The 21814-nt window shown below is 47.1% G+C and overlaps 1 protein-coding gene across 9 annotated transcripts in view; it reads right to left on the bottom strand.

Annotated features, from left to right (window-relative positions):
- Positions 1–349: 349 nt before the first annotated feature.
- Positions 350–21814, bottom strand: part of FGFR2 (fibroblast growth factor receptor 2) — a 105147-nt gene continuing 83682 nt past the window's right edge. For 8 of the 9 annotated variants that reach the window (XM_072740250.1, XM_072740249.1, XM_072740248.1 and 5 more), the window contains 8 exons: positions 20812–20933; positions 18373–18483; positions 16567–16757; positions 9430–9552; positions 8806–8876; positions 7017–7154; positions 5303–5408; positions 350–2062 (listed from right to left, as the gene is read on the bottom strand). In XM_072740250.1, the coding sequence (XP_072596351.1) occupies positions 1898–2062; positions 5303–5408; positions 7017–7154; positions 8806–8876; positions 9430–9552; positions 16567–16757; positions 18373–18483; positions 20812–20933 (1027 nt within the window). In that variant the 3' untranslated portion in view covers positions 350–1897. Of the gene's footprint in view, positions 2155–5302; positions 5409–7016; positions 7155–8805; positions 8877–9429; positions 9553–16566; positions 16758–18372; positions 18484–20811; positions 20934–21814 lie in introns of all 9 variants that reach the window. The other variant, XM_072740246.1, reaches the window with a different exon arrangement.

Genomic DNA, 21814 nt, shown 5'->3' on the forward strand with positions numbered 1-21814 from the left:
CCAGTATCCAGATCTGAACCTCTCTCACCCAGCACCTGCCATCCTCAGGACACTTCCCCCATTTGCAAAGCTTCGCCCACGCCATCTCTCGTTTGCTTTTCTAGAAGTTAAAGCCCAGAAAGATACAATGATACCTTTGGGGCCCCAAGAAGCAACAGAGCCAGAGCTTAAGCAACCAAGCTCCCCTGATTTTCCACTGGATTCACCTGTCCCAGGCCAATCCACTGTGGCAAGTCACCGGTGTGTAGCAGACGAGGGACCTTCACAGCTCTGCCTTTCATGCAATCACACCAAACAGCACTGAGTCAACACCTCCAAGCACAGGAAACCATTTGGTGAGACACGAGTATTAAAAAAATAAGCTGCGTGACATTTATTTTGTCTTGTTAACATTAATATCTGTAGAAACATTTTTATTGTCAGTATAAAAATTAACAGGTTTTATTAAATACTTTCTCCAATTTCGTAACAAGTAGAATCAGTGTAATCTGCGTTCATGTTGCATGGCTATAGCAAAGTGAGTAGGTGTTTCCAAAGCAAAACACAATACTTTAAATACAGAACGCACAACACGGCAACATCGTGTCTGACGTTGGTACGAGGCCCGATCTTTTGGTGAGGTCCTGCCAGAATTAGACAGAAGCAAACCCTTAAAAAGATGGAAGTATCTCCAAAACCATCAGCAGAACAACTCAGCGTTTCAATTTCGACGATGACACGTGAAGATTCTAACAGGCTTCCCTAACGCCAATGAATCTGGAAGCCATTATCAAAATCCACTGAAGAGAATACAGGCTAATCTGATTAACGTGCAACTCAGGGCAGAAGGCCAGCTGCCGGAGGGGAGTACAGTCTGCTATCATCTCAACTAAGGTCCACCCTCGAGGAATGGATTAAGGCATCTTTTTAAGAGAACGCTGGTACCATTTGTCTTGGGAAGTCCAGTTACGCGCTCCATGGGCCCAATGACAGAGCTGCACAGCAAAACAAAATACTTTCCTATCGATGGGTTTGTTTACTGCTGGCATTTGGGTGGCAGAAGAACAATCATCTGACAGCAGAGTTTAAACAAATAAATCAAAACTTCATTTTCCCCCAAATTAGTCATATTCTGTAAATATTTCTCTTTTCAAAGAATCTGATAACTAGTTAAGTCCAAGCAACAGATTAACTAGTCCGATGTGCTGCCTGCATAGAAATGCCGCTTAAATTACAAAATAAAAACAAAACAAAAACTATAAATGATTAATTGTTTTGTATATTACCAATTCATTAATAAATTAACGTTATACCATTTTTTTTTTCCCTGAAAGCAAAAGTACTTTTCCACCTCTGCTCGGTGAAAAATTAAGAAATTCTGTGTAAGAACAGCATTTAGCAAATAGCTATTAAAAACAAAAGAGAGACCGATTTTCTAGGTGCACTGGGACATCCATTTAAAATCAATACAAAAAATAATTCCTTGTAAATATATAATATATATTTATACATAATTTGAATATATTTACATACATCCAGCACCTATATACTGCAATTGTGCTCTGTAAGTGTGTGCTGACATATATTTTCTCCAATTATTACAAAATTCACAAGGAAGGCAAGAAAGTAGGTTTGCCTTGAGTCCAGCTGGTCCACAGCCAGTACCCACAGCGGGTCATGGGCGCGTGGTGGCCCATGGCAGTCCATTGCCCCAGAAACATTCTTCTTCTCCTGGTGAAGATTATAAGTTTCCAACCGTATAAATTCTTTACACGTGTGCCGATTACTTTTCCAATTATTTACTCCTCTGATCCATATATACAAGCGGAGCCAACCGGCTCCTAAAGGCCTGGCCCCGTTGCTCAGTGTGGCTAGGTCCCTGGTGCTGTCCCATGTGGGGACAGAAGGACAAGCTCATTCATGTTTTAACACTGCCGTTTACATGTGGATACTGAGGAAGGCATGGTTCGTAAGGCATGGGGTCTGGAGAGAAAACAGAATCGTCTCCTGAAGAACACGAACTCCTTGTGTCAGGATAACTAGGTGAATACTGTTCGAGAGGCTGACTGAGGTCCAAGTATTCCTGAAAGAAGGGAAGAGAGACGTTTTATTTCATCTCGGGTCAGGATAACAAGGTGAATACGGTTCGAGAGGTTGACTGAGGTCCAAGTATTCCTGAAAGAAGGGAAGAGAAGACTTTTATTTCAAATGTAGGCTCTCGAGATGCTCTATCAGAGCTGAGATGGGACAGGGGCACCCTTGGAAGATTCAGGGACCCGGCCCACCCAGCTCCCACAGGCCTCCTGGAGCCCCCCGCCTTGGTTTACTCTAGACTGTCGCCCTTAACTCTTCTCTTATGATCCATCATGAATAAACTAGTGGCAAGGAGGGAACGTGAAAAGGTTGAGCAGTCAAGTCCACTGACACAGACCAAACAAGCAGCTTGCTACATGCCTCCGAGAGAGAGAGAGAGAGAGAGAGAGAGAGCGCACAGGGTTCAAATCCGAGCTCCGGCAAAATGTAACATGTTAGGGATTCCTGAGACCCCCTTTAAATAGTTGACACCATGAATTATTTATTTTACAAATTGCATTTTACTCTTGCAGTTTCTAGGATAATTTAAGGGGAATATGTCTCCATTCAGCGGGTAATTTCACAGATGTAATTCATTACTCTCAGAAGCTCTCGGAGTTGAAAATGTAAACAGGTTCAGAAAAGGTTCGGATATACTCGTGTATATTAAATCCATAATGGACTGTTAAAGAAGAGTTTGAAATTCAAAAGGGGCTCTTCTGCTCCCTACCAGCATCTGCTGGGGTCGCTAGGGAAGAGAGCCCACTGGGTGACCCGGGATAACGTATCTTCCAGCTTATGGCACTTAGGGGTGAGAGTCCACTGCCCAGTCTGGTACCGCCCATGAGCTAAAAATGGCTTTAAACATTTTTCAAGGGTTGGGGGGGAAAAAGTCAAAAGAAGAATACTACCCCATGGCATTAAAAGTACATAAGATGACATAAAATTCACATAAAATTTAAATATTGGGATCCATCAAATTTTATCCTGAACACAGATGCACTACTCGTGTATGCACTGTCCATAACCGCTTTCTTGCCTTGACGGCAGAACTGAATAATTTAGCTCACAAAGAAAAATATTCCCTATCTGGCCTTTTACTGAAGGGATTCACAGACCCTTGGTCCGAAACTACGGAAAAGATTTCTAAACTGAGGAACTTCTGGGTCTGGCTGCCTCCCCCGAGCTCACTCACTGGGCTTGTTCTGCTCACACACCCTGAAGCCAGTGACATTCCAGGACGTGTGGTTTTGCTGAGAGGGGAGGCAAAAAGTGCAGACCACAGCACAACCAGCCCCGGTGTTATCAGAAAAGAGCCCACAGAATGTTGGCGACTATACATTTTGAAAGACCCCCCCCTAAAAAAAATTTTTTTTTAAATATAAAGCACTATAATTCATCACCAGGGTTGGCAAGAGAAAGAGTCCCCATCCCAGAATGGGGGATGTGTCAGTTCCAACAACATCAGCATTAACCACACGCCTGGAAACAAACACGCCCACCACATCAAAAGAGAACTTTTTGCTTACAATGATAAAAATGAAATTTTGTCCTAAATGGAACCATTTTTCTCAAGCATATGGTAATGATTTTCAGAAGGAAAGAAACTTCGATTTTTATATCCGTTAGACAATATGGCATTCTGCTTTTTTATTTTAGGATGCTCGATGAAAATTTCAGTATGAATGGGCCCACTTTAAATACAAGCATATAAATAAAGAGCATTGAGCATGGACATAGGACCATTAAAATGGAACATTAGTGCTTTCCCAGTTTCTAAATGCAGCCACTTAAATGTTCAGATCTGATAGGGCAAAGAATAGGGGTATCAGTGGATTCCAAGTCTAGGGTTAAAGGAACTTACACGAGAAACAACAATTTTGGCAAGAGAAGAAAGTTGCTTTTTTTCCCCTTGAACTGTTCCTTTCCTTTCAACTTCTGAAGGTCAGCTGTATTCATTTAAATGCAATCTCTCCTTTTATCAGCTACAGTTAGACGCACAAGATAATGTTGCTGGCTTAAGGCTTCCCATCACAACATTTGATTATTTAACTCCTTCTAAAACTATTAAATGTATTTTAAAATACGTTAAATGTATTATTTTTATTCAAACAATCTTAACCTCTTTTTGTTGTTAAGACAACGGTGGGTTTGGGGGACTTTTTTTTTTTCCCCTGTTTGAAGGAAGGCTGCTCTCTACACCCTCATTAAATATCTCAAAGTCCTTCATTAACAATTTTTTTTCTTGGGATTTTTTTGAACTTGATGGGTTTTATCATCTTTCCTGCTCAGATCATCCACTCTCCACAACCACAGAGACCACTCTATCGGCATGCTGAAGCACTACCACGGTTGAATTTGGTCAGTGGGTGACAGAGTGTTTCTTTCTTTGGTATGGATTATAAATCTTTTACAGAAAAATATTTTAACAAAAAGTCCAGGTTTTCATTAAAAAAATCACAAGTCCATTGCTCACTTCAGCAGCCCATATACTAAAAAAATCACAAGTCCAGGGGAGCCTGGGTGGCTCAGTCAGTTGATTTCGTCTCAGATCATGATCTCAGGGTCGTGAGATCCAGCCTCATAATGGGCTCTGCTCTCTCGGATTGGGTTCATGAGATCAGCCTCATATCAGGGCCAAGTCGCTTGAGGTTCTCTCTCTCTCTCTCTCTCCCTCTGCCTCTCCTCACTCTCATTCTCTTGCTCTTTCTCTTTAAAATAAATAAATAAATCTAAAAACCTAAGTCCCTCCTTATAGGAAGTTGTGTATACGTTCATATACACATAGATGAAGACCACACGCCACATGCCATTACCAGACAGGAGGGTCATGGCGGAACTTCACTGCTTCCAATGGAGCCCAGTAATGGAACACCAACAGCTCCTCCACTAATCACTAGAGCTCAGAATCCAACCAGCACAAGAGCCCAAGCTCCTCACGTGCAAACCCAAATGCTGCTGTTGGACATTTCTTTCCCTCCCGACTCTCCAACAGACCACAGCCGAGGCCCACCACTCGAAGGCCACAGAGAGCCTCAAGTAGGGCCCTCTGTCTGGTTTCATGAGTCAGACTCTCAAAATGCAGTTCTGAGAAAAATCAAGATTGAGGAGAAACACATATTTTAACTCTGCGTGACCCCTGTGGAAAAATGATCATCTATACCACAGACTCCGACAGGGGAGGTTGCATTGAAAAAGCCGCACTGGCCTCCCAAGAAAGGACCACAGGCTTCTGGAAGAGGGTTCTTACCTCATTGGTTGTGAGAGTGAGAATCCGATCCAAGTCCTCTACCAACTGCTTGAACGTCGGCCTCTGTGAGGGTACAGCATGCCAACAGTCCCTCATCATCATATACCTGAGGAAATGGATTTCCTGGTGAATTAATTTTCTAAGCACTAGGTGCACACGGCTATAAGCCAGTGCTAAGAGGCACTACAAGAATAGATCCTAAATGATGAAAATGTATCAGAACTTTCTAAATGAGAAGGCAGTTATTTGCCTTCCCCCAAAATTCACTGCTCGGTTCCTCTGAAAGGCACTTGCAGCTACAAAAACATCACTTTATCCCAAAGCTTTGAGGACAGTATCTATGCCATCGGGAAAGCCATTTTTTCTACATGTCATCACTGTTGACTTCTGCATTCCTGTGACAGTGACACAGCACAGTGGGTCTCACACCTTTATGGCACTTTTAGACGCTGCAGGAAAAGCCTTATTGGGTCTCCAGTCTGTCCCCAGCACACCCTCCCTTACCCCCCACTCCTGCCCCCAATCGAAGCTACGACACATTCTTCTCCCTGACACTTTGAGTTTTATTTTAAAGACTGCAGCAAAGGTTCTTCAGTTTAAAAAAAAAAAAAAAAATTTTTTTTTTTTTAAACCACAACTTTAAGGTAAGGTTTTTATGAATTAATCTGCCATCACTGGGCTGAACATTAACTTCCTGATTAACTCTTGGACAGGCCTAGGGTCCCAGGCCTTATCTTGATTACGGGTTTCGACAGACCCTCCATATTAGAAAAAGCAATAGGAATGACAGGCAGCACAATAAATACCTTTATATAATATACTATAAAATGTGCCATTCATCAGATGTCCACTGTACAGTGAAAAGCACTCATGGGATTATGGATAGAAAATCCCCATGAAACGACACACAATAGACCACAGTCTCCGGGACAATCACTCTTAGCTAATCCTGGGGGGTTGGGAAGAGAGACTCCTTTTCAAAGCACTGGTTCTACTGCATAAGACGTATGTCACCAACACAACATAATTCCACTTGAAGTGTGGGCTCGGTTTTTCCAGAAACTGGCTTATGGTTTTTACAGTCCGATCTGGGACTCTATGGATGGCACCTGGACACATTTTTAATTCTCTGTGTAGGGGCAAAATATAGGTAACCAGACACTAGCTTGCTCTGAAGAGATGTGGGAAACGTTAATCCCGAAGAGTAATTTTCAATGGTCACGAACAAGTTCTAAAGCATCCATTCCCACTGGCCGTGCTGGGGGTCGACTCCAGCAGTGAAGAAAGGCCGTGCTGGTTCTTTAATGCTACGCTCGGTGGGGGCAGGGCCACGGCTTGCTAGCTTGTGTAGGAGAAAAGGCCAGATCTATCTCCCTGCCTCTCTGAGCAGAGATAATAGCACAGCACAGGGGCCTGGGAAGATCAGCCCAGCTCAGGCTCTCAAGTCAGGAGCCCTGGGGCCTGGCAGCCCAATGCCCTGAGTGAAAGCTCACTCTGTACACCTCGCCACGATGCTCTCCCTCTCGGACAGTTACAGCCATCAGAGTAGCCATCCACCTCTGTCCTGGGATCGGGCCCAGAAAAACCTTATTAGCAAAAATGCTTCCTGGGGCCTGTACAGAAAGCCTGGGGCCTTGGGAAACCCAAAAAAAGTCAGGGGAAGAGTTAATGGCATGGGGGCCCGCACTGAACCAGGAGAGACAACGGGCCTTACAGTTCATTGGTGCAGTTTGCTGGCTTGTCCATCCTGTGCCCCTCCTTGAGCAGCTTAAACAGTTCCTCCACCGGAATCCCAGGGTACGGTGAGCCCCCCAGCGTGAAGATCTCCCACATTAACACCCCGAAGGACCAACTGTAAGGAAGAGGGGAAACAGGGTTACTGAACCACCCGATTCACAAAAACCTCAGTGTGCCCAGTTAATACAGCAAACGCCCACTCGCTTCTCCTGTTCCAAGACTAATGGCCTGAAGCCTCCTGCAGGTCATCCCACGTGCCCCTCCCTGCCCCGAAGGAGTATCTTCCCTGCCCCCCCCCCCCCCCCCCCCCCCCGCAGTGATGACAACCTGAGACATGTTCCCACAGAATTTCCCATCACCAGACAACAGAGTAGGGATGGGAAGCCATCCCTCTTTTTTGGGGGGTGTAGGTTTGGGGTGGTTGCTTTTTTTTTTTATTCAGACACTGAATGAGGTTACTCCGCCTTAAAGGCAGTGTGATGTGAGCCATGTGAGGATCTCCACTCCTAAGCTGCAAAACTCCTCATGCTCCTCCTGTTCCAGCTCTTCCACCAGCCTGGGTGCCTGACCCCACCCCCCAAGGCTGTGACCCACCAGTACGGGCGGTTGACAGACTAAGCCCAGAAAGCCAATTCTGCAAGGTAACAGCTGCCCAGTGAGGCCGGTGGAACGTCTGAGGACACAGAAGGTCTGTGACTTACTAAGGTCACGATGGGAGTGAGCATCAGGCTGGGATGAGGATTAAGGAATCCTGTGCCCCAGACAAGCTTCTTACAGCAGAAACTGAAAACATCTCTCAGGGTCCCATGTGCACCTGACCCTGTGGAGACCCACAGTTGGGTCTGAGCCTCGTTCAGGACATTCACAACTCCTGATATAATCAAGCCAAGACTCCTGCATGGACCTATGTCACTGTGGCTTTGGAAAAACAGCCTCACGGACTCTATTCAGGTTTAGGGTGAGACATGAAACTCTAACCAGTTTTGTGTAGAGCAAAAGTGGCAGCATAATGCGGGCAGCTGACTCACTCCTAATGCATTCCTTCTAAACATGACCGGCTGTGACAGCAACGGAATCAGTGCCCACCCCAGAGAGCCTCCCGTTCACATAAATAAAAAATAGATCCACTGATTTTTTTCTTAAATTATTTATTTTGAACTAATTATAGACTCACAGGAACTTGGAAAAAAACAGTTACAGAGAGATGCTCTGTACCTTCCACCCAGTTTCCCACAATGGTAACATGTCGCAACCTAATTTCTAAACCTAAAATCCTAAAATATCAGTTGGAGCCTAACCCTGATAATATTTTTAAGTGTATCATAATAGAGACTGTGCCCCACTCAGCTTCTCCCCACAAGGGCAAACCTATGATGAGGTATGACGAACCACCCTCGGGTAGGAGAAGTTTCAAAATTCCTTCTTTCAGGGAGCAAAGAACATGCCAACAGCCTAGCAAATTAGATAGCGGCCTTGTAGTCAGATGTCCGTGAATTGGGGTAGGGGGGTTTAGGGTGGGGGGCGGTACTTCCGCTCTGGCAGGAGGAGGTCTGCAGTTGCACCTCCCATGTACTTTGAAGCCAGGCAGATTAGTAACAGAGCACTGGTTACCAGCCTACCATAAAATCCGTCCTTTCTAGGGCCGGCTCCTGCACCTTCTAGAATTGTGTGAAATACGGCAGGCCTCAAAGAATGATGAAAGGTGAATATAATATTTTTGCAACTCAACCCGATGGAGAAGCCAGAGAGAAAAGGGAGTTACTTACACGTCACTCTGATGGGTGTACACTCGATCGAAAAGGGCTTCTGGAGCCATCCACTTGACCGGAAGTCGCCCCTGCAAGTGTGGAAAACAGGTAAAAACCACTATATTAAACCAGTTTCCTTTAGCTGGCTTGAGAGGCTGTGCCCTATTTAGAGCTGATTGACTCATGATTTTTCACTGCTCAGTTCTCAGAGCAGAAATAAGCTCCAAGGGGGCCTACACCTAATGTGCAAGATGCACAGATTTGGGCAGGTTAGTAAGACGCCATTTCTTCGGATTCTCATTCTTATCAACCTCCCAAGCACATAAAACACACCCTGACCACCTTCTAGGCAAAGATTAATCCAGAAACTCCCAAGCTCTAGTCCTGGCTAGAGAAGTCCTTGGCAAAGAGCCCGATGAAGACCAGAGAGGGTGCTGATTATTCTATACAGAAGACTGTTTCACATTTACTAAAAGTCTCTTAAATAGAGCTTCAATTTGCTTATTGAGAAGTTTGTCGAGAGTATGGCAAAAGAACAGGGATAAAGGGCAGAGGAATGAGCGCGTATTATCTTTCATCTGGAACATTCCGTGCCACCACCACCACCCCCTCCCTTCCACCACATTGCTGCCATGGACTTACATTTGTGGTCTTTTTGTAATAGTCTATATTGTTGATATCTCTGGCCAGTCCAAAGTCTGCTATTTTCATCACATTGTTTTCTGTTACCAAAACATTTCTGGCTGCTAAATCCCGATGAATACACTGAAATCAAGAAAGGACACATTTCAGAGTGTTTCAAGAGTAAAGGGGAAAACATACTCACTTCTAAGAATAGAGAAAGAAAATATACCTTAATCAAAAACTGGTATTTCTGTTCTAATTAGAAGTAACTAAAAAAACAAGGCCCCAATCATTTCAAAGAGCAAAGCTACAGCAAGCAGCCAATTCTCTTTTACGCACCATCGACTGTCAATACGGAGTCCTTCCTACGAGATCTGTACTAGATTATTCTAAAATCTTTTCTCTCAACACTTGCTCTCCTGCCCTTTACAGCCAAACTTTCAACGGAGCTGGTTAAACTCCAACACCACATTGTCTTTCCCTCCTGGTCAGTCCGCAAATATTTTGAGTCCATCCCTGCCCCTCCAAAAGTTTATGTCAGACCTAAGGGAGCGCTTCTGATGCCTCAATGTTTCCCTCTGCAGCTCTGGACACTGTGCTCCTTTCAGAAAACGGTCCCCCTCATCCCTTCTCCTGGCTCACCTTCTCCATCTAGCTCCTCTCCTCTCCTGACCCTCGAAATAGGAGAAATGTCCCATTAATTGTGTGTATTTCCACATATCCCCAGAGCTTCCATTCTTAGATACACACAAAAGATCTGCAAATCCTTACCCCTTTCCTAACTTCTCTCCCAGGACCTCGTTGTCATCTTCCACAGGCTACGGGACATTTCGACATTGACATCTCTTTGGCACCTCAAATCCAAGGTCTCTGCTTCCCTAATCCTTACCCTCTTGGTCTCTCTCAGTCCCGAGAGGTAGTCACCAGAGTTCTCTGCACACTCCTCCCCAGTTCTGTTGATGTTGGCTCCCAAATACCTCTGCAATTTGTCTACCCAGCTCTGTCCCCACTGCTAACCACGGAGCCCAGGACATCGCCACTGCCCACCCCCGTCCCCACGGAGAGCCTCACCACCTGCCTGACTGGTCTTCACACTTCCAAACTCAGCCCTACGGTACCTGCTATGCTTCTCACAAGTTGAGTCTCTCAAAGAACTGACCATGTCCTTCCCCGACTCATATCATGACCAACGCCCGTCTACCCACGCCCAGGCCTGGAGGACACCAGCCCACACAAAGGGCCCAACCTAGGTCCGCAAAACACCTGAGTGGGTGGGGTAGGGGTGTGTGTGGGGGGGTGATGCGGACGTGCTCACTACAGGACAGCTAATTTATAGTTCTGTTACTCACCCTGGTCTCAAGAAAGACGTAGTCATTAGAACTCCCCATTTTGTCCTTTCTACAAATGATAGACTTTTGCACAGTGTTACACCTCAATATAACAAGATTTCATCATGACACATGGTAACGAGAATCCCACATCATCATCATCCCCTATTTCTGGAAAAGGCAAGGTCTAAGGGAGTGAGCGAATATCCCTACCAAATGCTTTGACATAGGCTCCTGGCCCAGTCAACTACCAGATGGAGGAGGTCTTATCAGGCCACTTGACAAGGGTCAAACGGGGCTGGTCGTAGACAGGCTCGCCACGAAATGGCCAGGGAAAGGCAGCAAGCCCAACTCTCCCTGAAGAAGAAATTAGGGATTATTTGCTCCTGCCCAGTGCCCAACGATTCCTTGTTTTTCAGACGCTTCTGTGGCCCCCTGGATGGGCGAAGACCAGGGAAGGGGGAGCAGGAAAGCGCCGCAAGTAAGTAGGCCTGTGCTTGGCCAGGACGGAAGCAGGAAACGTGAGAGCTCCCAGAAGCCGCCTGGGGATCCGGCCGGGGCGGGGGCCATGTTCCTAGTTTGGAGGCCTCTTCAAATTGAACTTCCAAGCCCTCGGCCAAACTCTCCCGGCGGCGTGCTCCCTGCCGACACGAGCTCTGTGCGTTTGGCAAGCTGTGTGGTCAGAAGAATCTGGATTCCCACACGCTGGGCTCCCACCGCACAGGAGGGCTCGACTCAGAGATACCACGACAGCGACCTCCATCACCCTGTTGGCGGGGGCCAGGCCCCAGCACCAACCTCCCACATCCCACGACGCTATAGCAGACACTAACGCCCACCCTCGGGGCTGAACAGTGAGAGACTTGGAACCAACGCGCGAGAGAAAGAAAATAATTAACATCAAGCCAAATTCCCATCATCTGCAGAAATTGGAGCTGTTTTCCAGTGCAGAGCAGCCCATTTACATAACTAGGGCCCTCAGCCCGTTTGGGATCCGTTTCTTAAGTGAGTGGAGAGTAACGGGTCACTAAGGGAAGACGACTAACCCCCCCTGCGGCCCAGACAGTGTGATGTCTGATCGAGTTAAAGTCCCATGGCAACCCATGAGATGGGTACGACTGCACCCATTTTACAGATGGGGAAGCTGGCGCCTGCTTGAAAAAACAAAAAACACCCACTTACGCATAACATCTTAGAATGAGTTTTAACTGGTTTTGGGGTCTGGGAAGAAGAAAAATTAGTGTGCTTTGAACTAAAACCAGGAAGAGCTTTCATGATTTATAGAAGGTTCAAATACCCCGTTACCTTGTTGGATTCTGTGTATATCACGGTGTTTCTTTAATGATCCATCCCCCTGGTTCTACACACACACACACACACACACACACACACACACGCAGCTCAAGGACAGGCCCTATACATTTGGGTTTTTTGTTTTGTTTTGTTTTTTTAAAGACTTTATTTATTTATTCAGGAAAGAAAGAGAGAGAAAGAGAGAGAGTCAGAGGGAGAAGCAGGCTCCATGCAGGGAGCCCGACATGGGACTCGATGCCGGGTCTCCAGGATCAGGCCCTGGGCTGAAGGCGGTGCTAAACCGCTGAGCCACCCGGGCTGCACGGCCCTACACGTTCATCCCTATATTCCCAGCACCGAGCATGGACCTCAACCCAGTAAACGTTTGCCGAGCCGGATTCATAATTGCATTCCATCATAATGAGCCAGAGAGCTCACTCGACAGTCTTTAAGCAGGCCTCCAGCAAGCTCATCGCTAGCGGCTGGGAGGCTGAGTGTGAGCAGGTCCGAATCTGGCCCTTGCCCTGCTTCCTCATCCCCCACGGTCAGGAATAAACCCTCCATTTTTGGAGGCAGGGGACCATTTTTAAGATCTTCATCTACCACCAGCTTCAAACCCGTGCCAGGTCTTTAATTAGCAGGAGATCTTCTGCAAAGGGCTTTGGAACCCTTCAAGCCCTAACGAAACGGCTCTGTCCCTTGCAGCCCACTCTGTTAGTGAACAAAGCCCTGGCACAGGGCATCTTCCCGGTTCCCCCTCCATCTGGGGTGAGGCAGGGATTACCCGAGAACAGGGGGGAGGCTGCGGAGCAGTGTGGGTGAGTGGAGAACCAAAGGGCCTGGTCTGGGGCCAGTACTTTTCTCTAGAGACCCAGGAGTGCCCATCTTGGAAACGAGGACAGTGACGCAGACACACCGGGCTCAAAGGTTTCCTGGCACCTCCTAAAGGTCCCCAGCATCCTTAGCCTAAAATCGCACCTACGTCAGAGGTGCTCTCAGGCTAAGGAGGATACCGTACGTAAAATGCTTGTCCTAGGCCTCGTCAATGTTGAGCTCCCAAAAATCAGTGCTGATGACTAATGCCAAGAGTGGCTATTATCACAGCATTAATAAGGGCACTGGCCGTCTGTCATCTTCAAAGGTTTCCATCTGCCCCCTTTCACAAAGTTCATCTGACTCTTGGCTCCCTCATCACTATACTGAACAGATCCAAGAGAGGAAGGATCCCAGAGTCCTCAGGGCTGGGGCGTCGGGGGGGGGGGGGGGGTGGTCTACACGGGCTCCGAGAGCCAGGTGCAACGCACATCCTTCTCTCCTATTCTGAGCAGAGAGATACTCCACCTTCCAGAAACCCGTTCTGGTGCCCCTGTGAACCACATCCTGCCTGGCCTCCTACCCATGGCCCTTCAGCCTCCGCTGCCATCAGGTGCTTTGAGCCATGCTCTAGGAATTGAGAGTTTTTCCTACTCCCCCTTTTCTCTGCCTCTCCCCTGCCAGATGACCTCCCATGCCCTGGAACTTCCTTTGCTGGCTCCCAAGGTCTCACCCAGCCCCCAGAGCTGCACTCCGCCCTGCGCTTCCTGCCCGGCATGGGCCCTTGAACAGCTCGCACACATATTCAAAGTGCATCCTGAATTGTCCACCAGAATCTATTCCCCCCCCTTCCCCCCTCCACCTCCCGCCCAGGAGCCTTCCTCATCCTGATCAGCTGCACCACCACCAGACCTCTCAAGCTGGGAATCACTAACAATTCCAATAGCAAATATATCCAAATCCGTCTTCTCCAGTGCCCATGGGAGCCAATAAGCCCTGGCCTGAAACACCAGCACCCAACTTCCAACCCACCAGCTGCAAGCAGCGCCAGAGCCAGGGAGCTTTACAGCACAAACCTGATCCTATCACTCTCCCTGGGTGGCTTGCCACGCACCAGGGGAACAGTCTAGAGGCCTTGGCCTTGGGTCCGCGAGGCCTTCAATGAGCAGGGCCTGCCTGTGTCCAGCCACATCTCACGCCCTGCTCTCTGCACACTGTGTCCCTCCCTAGATGCTGTACATGCTATCCCTCTGCGGGAGTGCTCACCAGCCACCTTTGCCCCCGAGCCCCCCCCCCCCCACACTGACCTCACACAATTTGTTCCCTGCACAGCACGCTTCTTAACCTTTCCCTATTTTTTTAAAAGATATTATTTATTTGAGAGAGAGACAGAGACAAAAACAGAGCATGAGCAATGGGGAGGAGGCAGGGGAAAGGGAGAAGCAGACTCCCCACTGAGTAGGAAGACTGATACGGGCTTGATCCCAGGACCCCAAGATCATGACCTGAGTTGGAGGCAGACGCTTAACCGACTGAGCCACCCAGGTGTCCCTCCATACTTATTTTTATTCCCACACTGATTGTTGGTCTCTCCTGCTGTCACACGAAGGTTCCTGCTCCAAGAAGTCCAGGACGACTCCCGCTATGGGAGCCTGACCTAGGGCACAAGGCACCAGAGTCCAGAGTGCTCAGGGATATTCACCTGAAGGATTAATAAAATGACCAAGCCAGCTCTCCTACCACTTTTCTATTAGTAACGGAGTCATGCAGAGTCCAAAAACCACTTCCCCGCTCTCATATCGGGAAGGACACAGAGTGACCCGGGCCGAGGGTCACAGTAGGCAGCCTGCAGGCAGGCCATGCTCCCCAGGGTCTTAGCTAGGGATATGTGAAAGCTACAGCAGAGGTGAAGTAGAACAAGGAAGGTCCGTGGATCGCTTGTCACGCTGGCCCTTTCTCTTCACACACAATCTCAGCCCCCAACACACATATTTTTTTCTGCCTAAACTATTTAAAACTGAGCTGCAGGGCACCTCGGTGGCTCGGCTGGCTAAGCGTCTGCCTTCAGGTTAGGTCACAATCCCGGGGTCCTGGGATCGAGTCCCATGCCGGGCTTCCTGCTGAACAGGGAGTCTGCTTCTCCCTCTGCACCTCCCCCTGCCCATGTGCGTGCTCTCCCGCTCTCGAGTAAATAAAAAAAAATCTTTAAAAACAAACAAATAAATAAATAAGAGTGAGTTGCAGACCTCACTGATACTTCACACCTAAACACTTGAGCAGAGATCCCCTACCCTAACACAAGACCATGATCACCACCTATAGATTTAACATCGATCCAGTCGTATTAGCTAGCGTTGACCATACTCGAACTTCAGTTGTTCATAAAAATGTTCTTTATAAAAGCTGCCCACCCCAACCCTGAATAAGGCCCAGTCCAGGGTCACACGTGGACACATAGCTGTCCTGTCTCTTAAGCCTCCCTTAATCTGGAACAGTTTCCTCAGTGCTTTTTTTTGTCTCTCATGACACGGACATTTAGAAGCGAAGGCTTGTCAAACGTCTCACCTTCTGGATCTGATCCATTTCCTCATGTCAAAGACTTTTCAGTGGGCAGACTCCCCTGTGTACGTGCATATGCACACAAAACCATTTGTTTTCTAAAATCTATGCATTAAGAGCTTTCCCAGGGGGGAAAAAAATCTGAAAAAGTCTTCAACTCTGGACTGTCTTAAAAATAAGAAACAAATAAAAAAGGAAATTAAAAAGAAAACAAAAAGCAGAACGTGTGGTAGTTCTGGCCATGTTCTAACGTGGCCACAGAAGAAGGGGCTGAGGTACAGCCACCCCTCCCTGAAGCCCTGACACCACGTGGTCGGATATGGGCTGCCTCACTCACCCACGTGACTCGGCATGCCCATGACCCAGCTGGGCCCCCCAGTGACAAGGGCTCCATGCCCACAAGAGAATCTCACTTCTTTGGGGAACCCAATCATCAGCATCCAGCTCCGCTGCAGGTAGGAAGTGACCCCACCTCTGCCCAAGGAGGAAGTTCTGCAACCCTCCCCTCGGAAGTGTGAGCTACAGAAGGGTGCCTTGGGTCATCCAAAATGCCCCAGAGGACATCGGGGCACCTGTCTAACTGCTTTCAGAATAACTCAGATGTTTAAAGTTCCATTGCAAGTGGTATGCTTGGAATGCAGACAGTTCACCTCAGGGGACCTGGCCAACTTCTAACCAGAGGGTCACCCCGCTAAATGAGACAAAATAAACCCAGAGGATACCCAGGATTCAGTGTTACTAAAATATCCCTCCGCTTGACCTTTATTCTTAGAATTTAATGCCCTTTCAAACTGAAAACCATAAACACAAGAAAGTCTATGTCCAAAAACTCATCACAAAACAAATAAAGCCCCTCCCCCAAAACCCCATCAGAACTGAAGGTAGCACCCCCTAAACCAGTTGCTGTCTACCGAGAGCTGAATTCCCAGGAGAAGAAGATCTTTTCTGCCCCTCTATGCAGTGTCACTATAGACTTCTGAGGCTGCCCCGGCTCTTGAAGAGTTCACTAAACCCCAATGTGAATAACGCAATACATATTTTCCAGGTTGTACAGGACATGCAAGGGCTTGATTTAGCAAATGAGCACATCCAAACTGCCTGTTTTCTTCACAGACCTTTTTAACTGGAATGCACCCAACTGAGGAGAATGTGAAGGACTCACTTTCTGGGAAGCCAAGTACTCCATGCCTCTCGCCAGCTGGTAGGTACACGACACCAAGTCCTTAAAGGTCATCTGCTCCTCAGGAACACGGTTAATGTCATAGGAATACTCCATCCCAGGCGGCCTCCGGGCTCGGAGGTATTCACGGAGGTTGCCTTTCGAGGCATACTCCACAATGACGTAGAGTGGGCCTGTGGATGGAGAGGACAAGCTCACTGAGGCTACGCGGCCAGATCTGCCATTGGGAAGCCCAGTATTCTTTCTTACAACCCAGTCCTCCTTTTTTTTTTTTTTTTTATTTCAACATACAGAAAAGCACACACAAAAATAGAACACCTGCATTCTAATCTCCCCAAAATGATAAGAGACACTTGGGTCAAGAGAGCCTCAAAAGTCTTAGAGAAACAGACACACAATGAGTGTCCTTCCCCAATCACTCTCGTGCTGGCCTGTGCCCTCCTGCAGAGCAATGGTCATCACCAATTTGCCTTTTCCAGTTCATTTTAATGATTTTACATACATATAAGTATCAATAAATGCTATTATTTTTAATCGCATAAATGAATAATAAAGACAGCTTTGCAGCATTTTCCCCCCACTTATTATCTTTGTGGAACCCAGCTTGGCTGATAAAAATAAATCTAGATCATTCCTTTTAAGAGCTATGTGTATCCTATCCTATAAACATACCACACTTTATTTACTCATCTCCCTTTACTTCTGGGCATTTACACTGCTTCCAGGATTGGGCTGTTAACAGCACACAGCGAACATTTCTGTCTGCCTCCTTACACACACGTGCAATCCTTTCTCCGTGGCGTAGACCAGAGGTTGGCAAACTACAGCCTGCAGGGCCAAATCCTGCCCACCGCCTGTTTTTGTAATTAAATTGTATTGGCACACAGCCAGGCCCATTCACTTCTGTATTGTCTGTGGCTGCTTTCTCACTACAATGGCAAAGAGGAGTAGTCGCCACAAAACCCAAAAATATTTACAGTCCCCCTTCACGGAAAGTCTCCCAACTTCTGGTACAGACCTAAAACAGGAGTTGCTGAGGCAAAGAGAGGCGTTTTCAAGTTCATTAATTATCAAGAGAAGTCAGGGCTCTCTCTCCCTTAAGGAAGATAAAGTGTCCCTTCATTCCACGCTCTCCCTCTCCTATTCTTGGCAACCCATCACTGCTCATAGCAAGACACGGCTTCTTCAATCATCATTTTGAGGGATTCATCAACCAACACATAGGGTCTTTTCCCCCCTCCTTTTTTTTTTTTTTTTAAGATTTTATTTGTTTGAGAGAGAGAGAGAAAGACAGAGAGCGTGAGCAGGAGGAAAACCGAAAGGAGAGGGACAAGCAGACTCCCCGCTGAGCAGAGGGCCCGATGTGGGGCTCGATCCCAGGACCCCAGGATCATGACCTGAGCCCAAGTCATACACTTACTCGACTGAGCCACCCAGGCACCCCCATAGTCTTATTTTGAGAAATCCCCTCTTAACGCTACAAAACAAAAACAAGGAGACTGTCTTTTCCCAGCACCCTCCGGGTTAGGCCCTAAGAACAGAAGGACTCTATAAGGCCCTCCCATCCAAGTCGCCCAACGCCTACCTTTCCCCAGCCCCCCAGTGCAGCCACAAAGCCCCCTTTGTGTTCACAGCCAGGAACATCTTCCTAAGGGGATTTTAAAGAGAACTTTAAACATGCACTTGAGGTGCCCTAGGAGCAAGATCCAAGAGTCCAACCGTTTCTAAAATGATGTTAACACTGAAGCGTAAATTATTTAGATGAAAGCATTTTTTCCTCCTACTCACCATCCTGAGTACAGGCTCCAAGGAGATTTATGATATTTTTGTGTTTTCCAATCATCTTCATCATCTCCATCTCTGACACTAGATCAGAAAGATCTTTCTCTGTGGCATCGTCTACAAACATGAGGTAAATTAAAAACGAGTTAGTTTTCTCTCACCCATCAGCTGCTGCTGCTAGTTGCCAAAAACTTAGTTGAAAGACCATGAAATTGAATTTTAGAACCAGAAAACACTTTCCAAATCACCTCCCTCATTTTATTGGTAAGGGGGCAAAGGCCCAGCTGGGGAACTGCCCTGATCCGTGTCAAATAGCTAATTTGGGGCCAATGGGGTCAAAAGTCAGAACTAGCATATAGGCGTCTGATGCTAAGGCCAATTCTTTTCCAGCAAACCTCACAAATGTGGGGGTGTTTTAACTTTATTGTGAAATAAGTCCATCTACTGGCAGGTCTAAGCTGCCTCAAAAAAAACCTTATCACCCTTCGAGTGTCTGGAAGCAACTGTGAGTACAACACAAAGGAAGAAGCAGCAGAGGAGAAGAAGCAGAAGGAGGCACCTCAAATCACTACAGGCTTTCTCCAGACCAAATGCTGCTAATCTGAGCCCATATAGAATCTATAGGCAGGTTCAGGGGGCACCTCATAACTGTTTACAAAAGTGTGTGTGTACACGTGCATTTTGAGCGGGCAAAGATTCGTGCCCTCCATGGTGGGCTTTCTCAAAGGGGGGCTGTGATTCCAAACCTAAAAAAAATAAAAGTCTTAAAAACCTCTGCTCTGTAATTGCAAGAAAAAAGGCTAGATTCCACATTCAGGGGGATGTAGCTTCTAGAAAGTGGCAAGACTCTTTCCCATGTGCCTCCCTTCGAGTTAATCCAATATAGAAAAATCTGCATGTACTAAAAAAAATGAAATAAGGAGATGCACAGGGGCCATGTTGCAAAAAAAAGGTCTTTCACTTCACAAAAGGAAGAGCAATGCAATTGGCTGGAAGGCAAGATCCACACAGCGGCCGAGGAGGGCTGTACTTGTGCTGTGAGCCACTCATTGGCTGTAAAAATAGCCAGGGCCCTCCCAGGGCTCTGGGGCTAATGTCCCTCTCCATCCTGAAAGGGAAGGCCAGCCTGAGTATATCCAGAGAAATAAACACCCAGATCTCCAGTTTGGAGCTCCAAAAACCAAACAAAAGTTCTGCCAAAAGAGGCTGGAAGCCCGGGCCTTCCGCACGCTTGCCCCGGTACGTGGCCAGGGGCTGCTGAGGTCGGCTGTTGCAGGGCACGCAGCCCAGCACACCTGCCCCGCAGGAGGGTGAGGGCACACGAGGCAGGCCCTGGCCACGCAGGACAAAAGCCAGAGGGCCACCTCTGTCGGTGGAGGTGGAGCTGAGACACACGGGGTGAGCAAACACAGTCCTCCATGGCATCAAATCCCAAGGGGAAGAGCTCAAAACACCCAAGTTTTCCCTGGGAGCCATTCAGATCAACAGCTAACAAAAATTCATCTTCTCGACTATTTCCACCCTGCTACCTCCCCACTCGAGGACAAACGACCATCACATGGCGGCCCATGAAACAGAAAAAAGCCTAATTCCAGGAGAATCCACAGCCAGTCACCCCCATCCAAGAGCAGGTGTCTCTGCCCAGGCACACGGAGAAAACTCTGCCCATTTTTTTTTTTTTAAACTCTGTCCTTTCTAAGAGCCCTACCGCAGGACTTGGAATGCAACCGTTCCCTGGAGCTCTGCTCACAAAAGAACATTGCGGAGGAGAAAGGTAGAGGTTGAAGAGCTGTAAGCTCCTCGGACACCGGCATGAAGCAGAGCTGCGCGGTCATCACACGAACGTCATGTGATGCTCGCATTTCGGGGTGACTGTTCACACATCCCAGAACGTGCCCGGCCTCCGATCCTGCCACCGATCCCGCTCGTTTCCCTTTTAGCTTTCTAAGGGACTCTCCCAGCCCCGTGTCCACTCTGCTCAGTCTCTTACAAAGGAGAAGGTGTGTCCCCCTCGCCCTTCGCCTCCTCACTCCCTCCACAAGGGCAACCTTCCTTTATTTGTAAGTTAGGGCTTGGGTCCCCAAATGCAACATAGCAGCAGGCATCTAAATGAACCAGTCAAGGTGAGCTGATACCTCTAAGCACATACAAATACAGAGGGAATAAAAAATCACGGTCATCTATAAGGAGCTGATGAAGGACAATCTGGAAGGCTACCACTGTCTACCAAAACTGGCTTTTCTTTCTTGTAAGTACACACAGCTCAAGATAAATCGTCTGTCCAGGATGCTGATTTATACTGAAAACTCCTCAACCCCTAGGTCAACTATGTGCTCTCTGACCCCCTGCCATGATAGAGTTCACATGCCACAAAAGGAACATTCTTGATAAGACTTCCCACCCCGTTCCCACCCCTACCCGTCCCCCGTCCCCCTCCCCACGCACCTTTCAACATCTTCACCGCAACCGTGACTGCTTCCTTGGGCTTCTCTTTGTCAATTCCCACCGCTTCGGCCATGACCACTTGCCCAAAGCAACCTTCCCCCAGAGGTTTGCCCAGCGTCAGCCTAAATGTGTAAATAGGGGATTAGCGCACAGCATCTGGTGAAGGGGAAATTCCAGAACTAAATATAAAAATCTTTCAGCGGCTTGCAAAAAGCATGGAGCATTTATCATATGGAACTAATGAGACCCGGGGTATACACGCGCTCGAGTATTTTCTTAGTGACGTTGTAGAGAATGTCAATTACAGGCGGGACAGCTATTAAATTTCACATTTGTGTTCACGATTTATTTTCTTTGTGGAAGGTATCCTTGCTAGTGAGGTGGTCAGGGTTCTTAAGTGCTAACAATGAGGAGCTTTTGATCTTGAGCCAGTTGAATATTCGCAATTTAGAATGTCTCGAAGAAAAAATGTTAAAGCTGCTCTTATTTTTTTGTCTCTGTGAAGTGACGTCTTTTAAAATCACTATTATTCAAATACCAATGGATTTTACGGTCATGTTCCTGGCCAAGTTACATGATATGAATCTTAAACACATTTCAAGGAATCCCTAATTTTTCCCTAGAGAACAAAGAAAATTCTAGAAATCGAGGGGAATCGTTGTTTGACCTAACAGCTTAGAAACCCCTGAACTACCCAAAATTAATAATGAAGAAAATCCAGAGTGAAACTGTATTTCTAAGCTCAGAAAGCTCGGTGCAATGTCATACTCATAGCCATATATTGTCTTTGGATATCCTAGAAGCTGACAGAATGGAGAAATCTTTGGAAGACTCATGAATGTGGGGTTCTTTTTTCCACTTAAGCACGACGCAACCAAGTATTTAGTAGCCCTTAGTAAATAAACCGTATTTATGGTAAGTACACAATGGTTTACAAAAGCTAAATAAAGACTTAGGGCAGTGTAGGCTGTGCTGAGGTCATTCTGTTTCTCTCCTGAACTAA

This window comes from Vulpes vulpes, chromosome 15 (assembly GCF_048418805.1).
Source record: "Vulpes vulpes isolate BD-2025 chromosome 15, VulVul3, whole genome shotgun sequence".
Classification (NCBI taxonomy): Eukaryota; Metazoa; Chordata; class Mammalia; order Carnivora; family Canidae; genus Vulpes; species Vulpes vulpes.